The sequence below is a fragment of the Homalodisca vitripennis genome, chromosome 3, assembly GCF_021130785.1.
Source record: "Homalodisca vitripennis isolate AUS2020 chromosome 3, UT_GWSS_2.1, whole genome shotgun sequence".
Lineage (NCBI taxonomy): Eukaryota > Metazoa > Arthropoda > Insecta > Hemiptera > Cicadellidae > Homalodisca > Homalodisca vitripennis.
In genome coordinates this window covers 98,798,177-98,810,422 of record NC_060209.1, presented here as the reverse complement: position 1 = coordinate 98,810,422, position 12,246 = coordinate 98,798,177, and the positions used below count along the sequence as shown (strand labels likewise).

General features: G+C 37.7%; 1 protein-coding gene across 1 annotated transcript in view; it reads left to right on the top strand.

Moving 5' to 3' along the window:
- Positions 1-12,246, top strand: part of LOC124357241 (protein dachsous) — a 307,451-nt gene that overhangs the window by 223,685 nt on the left and 71,520 nt on the right. The window contains exon 3 of the mRNA XM_046808795.1: positions 10,382-10,553. Coding sequence (XP_046664751.1) covers positions 10,382-10,553 — 172 coding nt within the window. The remainder of the gene's footprint in view (positions 1-10,381; positions 10,554-12,246) is intronic.

Sequence of the window (12,246 nt, the reverse complement as noted above, 5' to 3'; positions counted from 1 at the left end):
TGAAATAACTATTTTTAAAAGAGGCTAATGTAGAAATAGTTGTTTGAAATGGTAGCTACACCACTTCTCTTCTGAAGTAATAATGGTAATTTATTACTTATTTTTATCCTTCACCATTGCACTTGACTTTTCTATCTTGTGCAGAAACACGTTTAAGACGTTCATCAATTACTTTATCATGAAACTTCATCATATGGTTTGTTTGATAAAGATAAGTCAATGTTATATAAAGTATAATTCTATCTTGCATAGTTTACCCACCAAATAAGTGTGTGTGTGTGTGTGTTCACACAGTTCACAGTTCACAACCGTCTTTATTCAAAAAATGTAATAATTTCACAATGTATTTTCCCAATGTACCATGCAAGGTGCGCGCGGGAACATCTTAATCTATATATTGTTCATTCCTGTTTGATGCTGGCAGTCCTCATGCAACAGTCCATTCTATATTACATATATATTAGTTGATATTTTGCAGACAGAAATTTTAATTTTTTACTGTAAGAATTGAGGTATCTACTGTATAATCCATCGTGCTATGCATTAACATTTCTAAACACTCAACAAAGATACATCGAAATTACACATTAAATCGATTAATCAATTACCATGCACTGAGTCCGCACAATTACCCTATACAATAACAACAGTTCATTGATTGTAACAATCTATAACAATAAATAAGCAACATACGAATCCATAAATACATAACAAATGAACAGTAACAATATAATAAATTTATGAATACAATGTTTAACAATAAATAAGTAACATTATGATAAATCTATAGATATTATAACAAATAAACAATAACAACGAGATAAAACTATAAATTTATAACAAATAAATAACAACAACGAAATAAAACTATAAATTTATAACAAGTACAGTAAAAGTGAATTACAGAACATGTATGATATATTCAATAATAACAATATAAATACAAAAGTACATGTTAGAAAAGACAAAAAATAGAAAATAAATAAATGGAGCGATTTAAGCAACTCTACTCTCAATCTGGCACGCTTTCAGTGACATAAGTTAATGCTTTCATTTTTACTTTAGACTTTTTCTCAAAAAATAATTCATTGCCATAAAAGACTATGAACTTGTTAAAAAGTGTTGGGCCCATTTAGCAGAACTGGCATCTAGAGGAAACCTCAAGTTGGCAATTCAAGTTGATAAAACCTAGAACTGCGTGTTGTTCTATTCACGGTTTTGATTTTATAGCGATCTAAATATTTATGTACATGCACTGTGTGTGCTGTGTGTGTGTGTGTGTGTGTGTGTGTGTGTGTGTGTGTGTGTGTGTGTGTGTGTGTGCGTGCGTGCGTGCGTGCGTGCGTGCGTGCGTGCGTGCGTGCGTGCGTGCGTGCGCGTGTGTGTGTGTGTGTGTGTGTGTGTGTGTGTGTGTGTGTGTGTGTGTGTGTGTGTGTGTGTGTGTGTGTGTGTGTGTGTGTGTGTGTGTGTGTGTGTGTGTGTGTGTGTGTGTGTGTGTGTGTGTGTGTGTGTGTGTTAAAACAATTATATAAACAATATTTTTTATTAAATATAAAGCTTAGAATTCAAATATTGCTACATTTTCAATCTAATTAAAATATCATCTCAGATTTCAAACTATCATATTTTAATAACTCAAAAAAATGTGTGGAAAATACGCAAGGATAGTAAATTGGGGTTACTTTAACTTTCAACATTTAATACAATGTTTATTTAACTAGCACAAATAATAACAGAATAATAAATGATTTACAGAGCTCTAACCCTCAAATTTTAAAATTGTGTAACTAACTTTTCAATTTACTGTTAAGTTATAGAAACATCTTGCTGACATAACTCTAGTTAGAAATATATGCAACAATAGCCTACGTTACAGGATCATCGCCTCAAAAAGAACTATATATTAAACACATTTTATTCTACAACTTAAGTATTCACTATACCACACTTATCCAACGTCAGTGTTGTTACGAGATTGTCGTAACTATTCATAAATCTCGAAATAGGTAAGCAATCAAGAGATAGTTACTATTGGAATCTATCTTCCATTATCACATTTTCTACATTTAAGCAAACAAGGGAGAGAAATATCCACAAATGTATAATAATCTAAATTTTTATATATGTAAAACTTGTTAGTGTTAAAAATCTAGTATCTACTCCACAGATTTACCATATTTTAGGCATAGTCATCTGATGATAAACGTTAATAAAACCATCACTGTCTTCTATATACTTACAAATTCTCATTAATATAGGTTTTGACTGGTTTTTATCCGGTAATAGTTTAGTGCCCAGAATGAAGTGACAATGACTCTTGACACGTCATTTGACAGTATGCTTAGACGATTTCTGACGCATGTCACTTTATTCCTAAAATATAATTTGATCATTTATATGAGCTTTGTTGTATGTTTTTATTATTGAGACATACTAAATTCATGACAAATTAGTTTTAAAATAAAAATGGGTTATGAGCGATTGAAATATCATTCCATTCCAACGAGGGTCACTCTGGCAGGTTCCCGAACAACCGGATCGTTTTGCGTTTAAACCGTTTCCCACCTAAATCGAGGCCGCGTCCACCGTTTTATTTTGAGAGGAAAAAGAGTGGAGACGGGAGCTTTGTGTGGCAGTATTCGGCTACCCCGGTATTATTCATTGTTCGACATGAGATAAGCCTAATGAATTGCGGTACGGGGCTGCATTGTCCCGTATTTAAATGAGCCGACCGGCCATGTGATGCTCGGATCTAATACTGATGTTGATTTATACTACCCACGTAGCTATTTATTTACAAGACTCATCCGCGTTGGCCGCTTTGCGCCGCTCCGTCCAGTACCTGTGCGCTCGGGCGTTCCACAAAAATGGTTTATTTCTCCAGACTCCAGACCTGACATACTCCAGAAGCTTCCACTTGCCTTCTAACGGTATACAATGAGGGAACGCGCTTGCTGAAGGAAGGAATAGAGAAAAATGTGATACAAAGAAACAACTATAATCACTCCAATTAATTATGGTCCTACTTCCGAACGTGTCATGCTTAACATCTTCCGTCACAATTATTAAAGTGCATTTTACAAAAATATAGTCGTATTTACGCAACTGAAATTTGCTTTCAGTCCCAAAAATTATACTTTCGCAACAAGGAAGCTTCAACTACTTCCCACCTTCGAACCATTCGGTTTGAATACTCACGTGAGATTAAACATTTTTACTTTAAATCTGGATACTAATCTGAGTGTCAACAATTCCCATTTTATACCCAACCATTCGGTATGGACACTCCTATGACTGAGTGCCATTGATTGTCACTTCATATCGAACCATTCGGTCTGGATACTACTAATTTGAGAGTCAACGATTTTCATTTTATACCCAACCATTCGGTATGGACACTCCTATGACTGAGTGCCATTGATTATCACTTCATATCGAACCATTCGGTCTGGATACTAATTTGAGAGTCAACGATTTTCATTTTATACCCAACCATTCGGTATGGACACTCCTATGACTGAGTGCCATTGATTATCACTTCATATCGAACCATTTGTTTTGGATACTAATCTGAGAGTCAAGATTCCGATTTATATCTAAACATTTAGTATAGGTACTCCTATATCTGAGAGTTAATGACTCTCACTTCATATTGAACTATTTGTTTTGAGTACTAATCCGAATGTCAGTGATTCTCATTTTATAACGTACCATTCGGTATGGACACTCATCCATCTGAGAATCAAAATTTATAACGAGTGAAGGAGAAACCATCCTTCGGCAACCATGGAGCAGCAATATGTCAATGCTGGGCTCGGATGTTAAATGAAGCCACACATACTGTTTTGTTTCTGTAGATGCAGGAGAAGAAAAGTCCATTGAAGGATACCTAAGTCAGCTCAGGCTTGTCCATTGGTTATTCAGAACTGCGCTTTCCATACAACACCTCGCCAACACGGGTTGTTATGTTAAACTCTACACACTAGCTCAATAGGCGATGCAGAGTCACTGTTGTTTCCAATGTGAGTAGAAGTAGCAGATGTTTGTTTAGACTATTAGAGTTTACAGTAATGGTAGTGATTACAAACGTATGCTGTAATGATCGAAAACTGGACATCAACGAATAACAACCTTAGAAAATTCATAATGAAACCTTATTAAGAGTTCCGTTAAATAGTCCAAATATTATGTTCATTTTATAAAACGCAGATTATATAGAATGTCTAGCCAATAATACATGCACTCCTGTATATGGGACAAAATAAAAAAAAATTCTTACGTTTAACTTCTTTTACCTGGATATTGTTTACAACATTAACATGTAGATATTTTTAAAATGTAAAATTTTATATTATTTTGTATAATGATTGTTGTGAAGAAACTAAAGTTCTTGCTCATTCAAAATCAACGTTTAAGATAAAATTAAAATGTGTGTGACAAGATTCATTACATGTATTGCTTGTAATCACTCCCTGTTTCATCTTCACTCTTTACACAGATCTACCAAACAATTCAAGCTAGAATTTTCTAATTCAAATTTAAATATTTTAAAAATTGTTTACTACTTACTGATCTTTTAGTTACGTGTTTTTATTGTCAATGGATGGGTTAAATGAACAACCAAATTCATTGCCATTTGGTCTCCTCGAGGAGCTCGGCGTGGGGAGACGAAGACACGAGGCTCGACATAGCCAACACCCGGCCGCTAGGTCTCCTCGAGGAGCTCGGCGTGGGGAGACGAAGACACGAGGCTCGACATAGCCAACACCCGGCCGCTAGGTCTCCTCGAGGAGCTCGGCGTGGAGAGACGAGGACACGAGGCTCGACATAGCCAACACCCGGCCGCTAGGTCTCCTCGAGGAGCTTGGCGTGGGGAGACGAAGACACGAGGCTCGACATAGCCAACACCCGGCCGCTAGGTCTCCTCGAGGAGCTCGGCGTGGGGAGACGAAGACACGAGGCTCGACATAGCCAACACCCGGCCGCTAGGTCTCCTCGAGGAGCTCGGCGTGGAGAGACGAGGATACGAGGCTCGACATAGCCAACACCCGGCCGCTAGGTCTCCTCGAGGAGCTCGGCGTGGGGAGACGAAGACACGAGGCTCGACATAGCCAACACCCGGCCGCTAGGTCTCCTCGAGGAGCTCGGCGTGGAGAGACGAGGACACGAGGCTCGACATAGCCAACACCCGGCCGCTAGGTCTCCTCGAGGAGCTTGGCGTGGGGAGACGAAGACACGAGGCTCGACATAGCCAACACCCGGCCGCTAGGTCTCCTCGAGGAGCTCGGCGTGGGGAGACGAAGACACGAGGCTCGACATAGCCAACACCCGGCCGCTAGGTCTCCTCGAGGAGCTCGGCGTGGAGAGACGAGGATACGAGGCTCGACATAGCCAACACCCGGCCGCTAGGTCTCCTCGAGGAGCTCGGCGTGGGGAGACGAAGACACGAGGCTCGACATAGCCAACACCCGGCCGCTAGGTCTCCTCGAGGAGCTCGGCGTGGAGAGACGAGGACACGAGGCTCGACATAGCCAACACCCGGCCGCTAGGTCTCCTCGAGGAGCTCGGCGTGGAGAGACGAGGACACGAGGCTCGACATAGCCAACACCCGGCCGCTAGGTCTCCTCGAGGAGCTTGGCGTGGGGAGACGAAGACACGAGGCTCGACATAGCCAACACCCGGCCGCTAGGTCTCCTCGAGGAGCTCGGCGTGGGGAGACGAAGACACGAGGCTCGACATAGCCAACACCCGGCCGCTAGGTCTCCTCGAGGAGCTCGGCGTGGGGAGACGAAGACACGAGGCTCGACATAGCCAACACCCGGCCGAAGGTCACGGGCTCCATAACCGAGACACTTGGGCCCAAATGACACCAGTTCCATTAGCGATATCACCAAACGATCGCCTTATCGCCCATACTCGCGCTAGACCGAAATTTAATTTTCAGCCGATGCAAATAAGACGCGACTCCGAGCTCGGCGAGTAGATATCCGCGAAGCTCTATTATTGATACGGAATGGGCCGATTCCATCAGGCCATGCCGAGGCTGCACTCTGCAGCTTTTAGGCCAAATTGCAAAAGTCTATTTGGCTCTGCGGAACCCTTGTAATTATGTAGGTACGTTACAACACGACATTTCCCGTGTCTTCCCTTTCGCGTTATCTCAGGTTAGAGTGGTTATATCGGTGCTGATCATTGTGGTATCACTCTGTAGAAACTTGACACCAAATAAATTAAGTGGGGATAGAAGCTTTTGGGAAATATGTGCAACTAAAGTGAGGTATTTTATTTTGTGTTAAAAAACATATATGTAAACTTCTTATTTTATTTTATTTGCTTGATTTGTTATTCTATTCGTTCGTAATCTATATTACTGCAAGTGTTTGCATTATCACTTTGCATTTATTTGTGCCTTCTCACGAATAATTTCAGGCCAAAAAGTATTGAGATAGTTGAAATGTGCTTAAATACTTTTTTATACCACTACATTCAATAGCGTTACTTATTTATGTAAAAAATTGAGTACTTAACAGAAGGGAACATCACATTACATGTAAGCCATAAGTAAATACGAGTGTTTTATTAGCAAACTATTTGTCATAGCAAATGGCCTCAACGATTTAAACCTTTTAAGGTGAGTATCAAACAAAATTACGTCTGACGTGCTGCGGGGCAATGTTAAACTTCATGTAAGTAATTAGCCTCCCTCTATTGTTAACGGCTATCAAACATTTTTACGTCTGTCGTGCTGTCGGCTACATAATATGTTAAACGTCATGTAATCAATTGGCCCCTTTATTTTTAACGGGTAGGAAACAAATTTCCGGCTGACGTGGTGCCGGGTACATACAGAGTTAAACGTCCTGTAGTTAATTAGTTCCCCTCTGTTGTTAAAGGGTATAAAACTAAAGTACATCAGACGCGCTGCCGAGTACATACAATGTTAAACGCCATGTATTTAATTAGTATCACTCTATTGTTAACGAGAATAAAGCAAATTTCCGTCTGAAATAGTGCCGGGTATATACTGTGTTAAAAGGCATGTAATTAATTGGTATCACTCTATTGTTAACAGGTATGAAACAAAATTACGTCTGACGTGTTGCCGGATACATACAATGTTAAAAATTCATGTCATTAATTGGTTTCACTCTATTGTTGACAGATATAAATCAAAATTACGTCTAACGTGCTGCCGGATACATACAATGTTAAAAATTTATGTAATTAATTGGTATCACTCTATTGTTAACAGGTATGAAACAAAATTACGTCTAACGTGTTGCCGGATACATACAATGTTAAAAATTCATGTAATTAATTGGTTTCACTCTATTGTTAACAGATATAAATCAAAATTACGTCTAACGTGCTGCCGGATACATACAATGTTAAAAATTCATGTAATTAATTGGTCTCACTCTATTATTAACAGGTATGAAACAAAATTACGTCTGACGTGTTGCCGGATACATACAATGTTAAAATTCATGTAATTAATTGGTCCCACTCTATTGTTAAGAGATATAAATCAAAATTACGTCTGACGTGTTGCCGGATATATACAATGTTAAAATTCATGTAATTAATTGGTCTCATTCTATTGTTAACAAATATGAAACAAAATTACGTCTGACGTGTTACCGGATACATACAATGTTAAAATTCATGTAATTAATTGGTCTCACTCTATTGTTAACATGTAACTTAACTAAACTATATTGTAGAAGACTTCCTTTAAGAAGAGGAAACTTAGATGTTAAAGTACAGTTATTAATGTAATTAAAAAATCTTTATGATTATTGAAAAGCGGAAGAAATCAAATTAAGTATGAATGCATTATGCATTAGGCTTTTATTATTATGTTTTTACATAAACAAGCATTTCTAGGAAAATGACGAATTGATATGAATGTGGTTTGAAATTTGCGTGTGGTTTGAGAATGCACACCAAATGCTCCGTTTGGAGAAAAGGCACAAAAGGTTTGGATATTGGGCTATGACAAATGTGATACTAGTGGACTGTGGAAATCATGGTATGGAAAATGCTGGATGGATGAGAATATTATGAATGGATAGCTAATATTCAGTTCAGTCAGAACTATACAAGAGATTTAGTGTCCGTGGAGTCCCAACTGTTTCAAACTTAGTAAGACTACGAGTATTTTATAGCCTACTTCTAGTTTAGATCGTGTAAATTGCTTTAAAATAGTTATATGCCTGTCGTTTGTTAGAAATAAATCTCGTGGTGGAAATATCTCACTCTTGAAAAATGTAGGTCGTCATATTTAGTATTAATTATATTAATGTATGTTTAAAGTATTTAAAGTTTCTAAGGTTCCTGAGATTACACTCAGAGAAAGGAGCAACTTAAGTAGCGTTATACTGCGTGCCACCTAACAGCTCATATTAAATAGAAGTATAATAAGATTTGTCTCTGCTAAACATTTTAACTCTTAATTTTGAATTTGGGGTTTACACATATTAAACACTCTAGACAATCGTGTTATTGCATCTTTTTTGTATTGGGACAAATGTTTGCTTCATCGACTACTCATTACAGTGATATACACATTATTCCATGAATTGTCCGTAAATAATTAACCTTCACACTTTTACAGATTGGTTTCAATAATATCTACCCCCTAACGTGCACCTCGCATTGGTTTGTATGGGCATCAAGTTATAAAATTTTATGAAACGTCTTTTCAAAAAACAAGCTCAATTCCGATGACATGAACAAAGTCCAAGTACCGATGAAGATCTAACAAAACCCCTGTACAACATTCACAATGTTGACACGAACCTGAGCACAATCATATGGACAAGTAGAAAACACGACAGAAAGAGCTGTGATTAACTATGGAAGTTACTGTTGGTATCCTAAGATCAGAGGAATGGTGCTGCTCGGTGAAGATAAATACGGCATAGTAGGTAGAATGTTGGATGCAGTACCAGGCGAATGGCTACGACAGATCTGTTATATTAACAGGTAACGTTGTTGACATTGCTGGAGCCCTGACAGAATGAGTGACGCCGGTATGAGTGCAGTTACAAATATTCACATTTGGTCTGATCCCTTCTTCAAAATATGTATATCTTCAAGGAGTATGTGCATTACTAGGTTATCAAGGTTGTTTCAACCAATGAATCTTTAAGTAAAACAGCTGTTAATCGGTAAGGTGTATATGCCAGTAAAGCGATTTAGATATTCGAATATCGTTCGAAACACAAACATATTATTCATAAAAGGGAAATCAAGAAACGTTATGCGCATACAAAAACACTATTTACTTTTTCTCTAGGTCCAAACAACGGGTTGTGAATTTTCAATTTTAAACTATATTGAGACAAAATTGCGTACCAAGTTTGCCAATGAAATTAACCTTGATATTTATAAGATAATTTATACTACCGAATTTCAAGCTGTTTGGGTTTTATTGGACAACTATCGTTTCTACAATCTAAGTTATGTACTCGTATGTGAGCGCATTATGTATTGTATATATAAACTTTGGAACTGAGGGTTTTTCATTAATGAAATCACGTTCTGTAAATTAATTTACACATTTTATATAAGTACTACCGTGAAGAAAAGTGAAATATGCCGCATTTATGTACAACTTGTTAAAAAAATCACTAGCAATGTTCCAACAAATCATTGATAACGGAACACAAACATTTCTAGATAAGATTTTCATTCGTGAATTTTTCCGATAAATATCAAATGTTGGGTATATAATTGCGTAATCAAGTTCTAAATATATGAATTAATATTATAAACGTATATAATAACAGTGTTAAAGTTCACCTTGCTAAGTGCTAGCACACATGTCTGTGGTGCTAGCGATCATCTCCGTCAGCCCGGACGGCACAAGACCACCACGGAATCTGCGTGTAGGTGTCGTTGTTACTTCAGTCATATCCGATAAGTAGGTACGGTATGTTTAATGCATGGTTCAACCCTCGGTTCCAGCAATTACAGTCCGCCCCGGTCAGCTAGTGCGCCGCACCTTCCTGTCACACGGTCTCGTTCAGCTGCAGTACAACGTGGAAAAAGTGTTGTTTGCTAGTAGTAAACTTTGAGATGAGGAGAACTCATCATCTCAATAAAACGGGTTGAGATTTAAAGTCATCTACCTCTCATGGAACCCAAATGGTTTGTGACGGGTCATTGCCATTTTGGTCATTGCGAATTATATTTTGTCCAATCTTTCGGAAAGTATTGCAGAAGTTTCTCTATTGAAAACAGTGTAAATAGTATAATGCATTACGCTTTCTATAGATGACCGACTCCAAACTTTTCTTGGAAGGGTATGACAACATCTGCTAAAGTTAGTGCCTAATCAATCACAGCCAACTTAGGAATTGTCCCGTTGTTGCAGGTGTCAGCGACAGACCCCGACTGCGGAGTTAACGCGATGGTCAATTACACCCTAGGCGAAGTCAAATCTCACTTCGAGGTGAAATCAGTTAGCGGTGAGGTCTGCATTTCTGGGGAGCTGGACTACGAGACCAAGAGTGCATACGAGTTCCCCGTTATCGCCACTGATAGAGGTAAGCTAATTAAAAATAATCTCACACAATGAGTTTACACATAATTAGACTAATTGTACTATGTTTGTGATTACAGGTGTTATATAGGTGAGAATACTAGTTGTATGGCGTGGCATATTCAAGTTATTATTAAGCCTGTTGTCGCATATTAGATCAATAAACACTGTAGGCCCTCTTTAAGAAGGCATGTAAGCTTTGAGACTTGTAGGAAGAAGTAATAGTAGAAGAGGTTTCTCTTGAAATTGTGAATCGAGATTATATTTAATTTCTTTCAAATCACTTGTTTCCAAATAAAAAACCACCAAAGTCAGTCACCAAGATTTCACTTATATAGTAATAAATATCAAACCGGGAAACACAGAACGAGAGCTTATGAAGTGTGCATGTCATCAACAGTCTCCTTGATTAATAAAATCATCAACACTTAAGTTGTTAAAGAATTGCCTGAATGCTTTTTGGCTACATGAGCCATTTGCCAACGCTTTTTGTAATGTGTCTGACGAAGATAGCCTCGCTATCAAAAGGCATCACAAAAATAAAAGTATTGGTTTATGTGTTTTAAATTTAATTAAATTAAATTATTTTACACTTGAGTTTTTGAACAGTTTAAAGATTAATTCCTACAATGCAGTCGAACAGGATTGAATTAATGAGTATTAGTGAATGAATCATTGTAAATTTGACTGTCGCTTTTGTGGTGCAAGTTTACAAATTAAACTTAACTTCAACTGGTGATGTTTGGAATGTGACCTGTGAGCACTGATACTGGTGGTGGAATGCCTGTTTTAACTGGTTTGCACTTTACAAAAGTATCCAAGTCTCGTATTAGCTGCACAGGTACATTTATAGGCTTCATAAAGTAGGAGTTTTACGGATACAAACCAACTTGGTATTTTGTAACGATAAATAGTTGTGTGATACATTGTTTTAAATCTCTACTCAGACTAAAAGCTTTAAAGCTACTGTATTCTAAATTATTCAATGCGTTAATTTTATGAGTGCTCCATACAAAATGAACTATACCATTTTAAAAGTTTAGTTTAAGGCCAAAGTTCGAACAATGTTTTCAGAAAACAAAATTTGATATTAAGATGTATTAAATTGTGTATTATAAGACAAATATCTCACAAGTTGAACGTGCTTTTTCAGAAGAGGGCGTTGTTCTAATGTATTATCATTAAGTACCACAAACAATAATGAAAATAAGAGGAGCAACTTATATACTTAGTTTCGTCCCTATTTAAGTATAAAAACTGCTTGTTCAGGGAATAACAAAACAGTAAAATTAGTGCGATGTTAAGAACGGAAAATCTCATCTCCTCCAGGATGATTTGCTTAAAGTCACAATCGGCTATCGGCTAGGATTAAAATCGTGTTTCTAAAGGTATGCAGCTTCGTCTGATACTTTAGACGACAGTGATGAGAGATATTGAATTTTTGTAACTGTTTTGACTCTGTGTACTTCGTGATGAAGGCAGCACATCTTGGTTTCCTTTCGAAAAGGAAAAGCTAGGAGCTCGAATAAGCTTATCATGAAAGACATAACGTTCTGTTGCTTTGTCACATCCATGAAGAGAAAATACTAGGAATGTATTGGCAGGGGTAAAGAGTGGATGGACATAATATGGCAGGAACGCAGCCAAACTTCACAACTAAGAGTTGCTGAGCATTTATCATCACCACAACTTCTAGT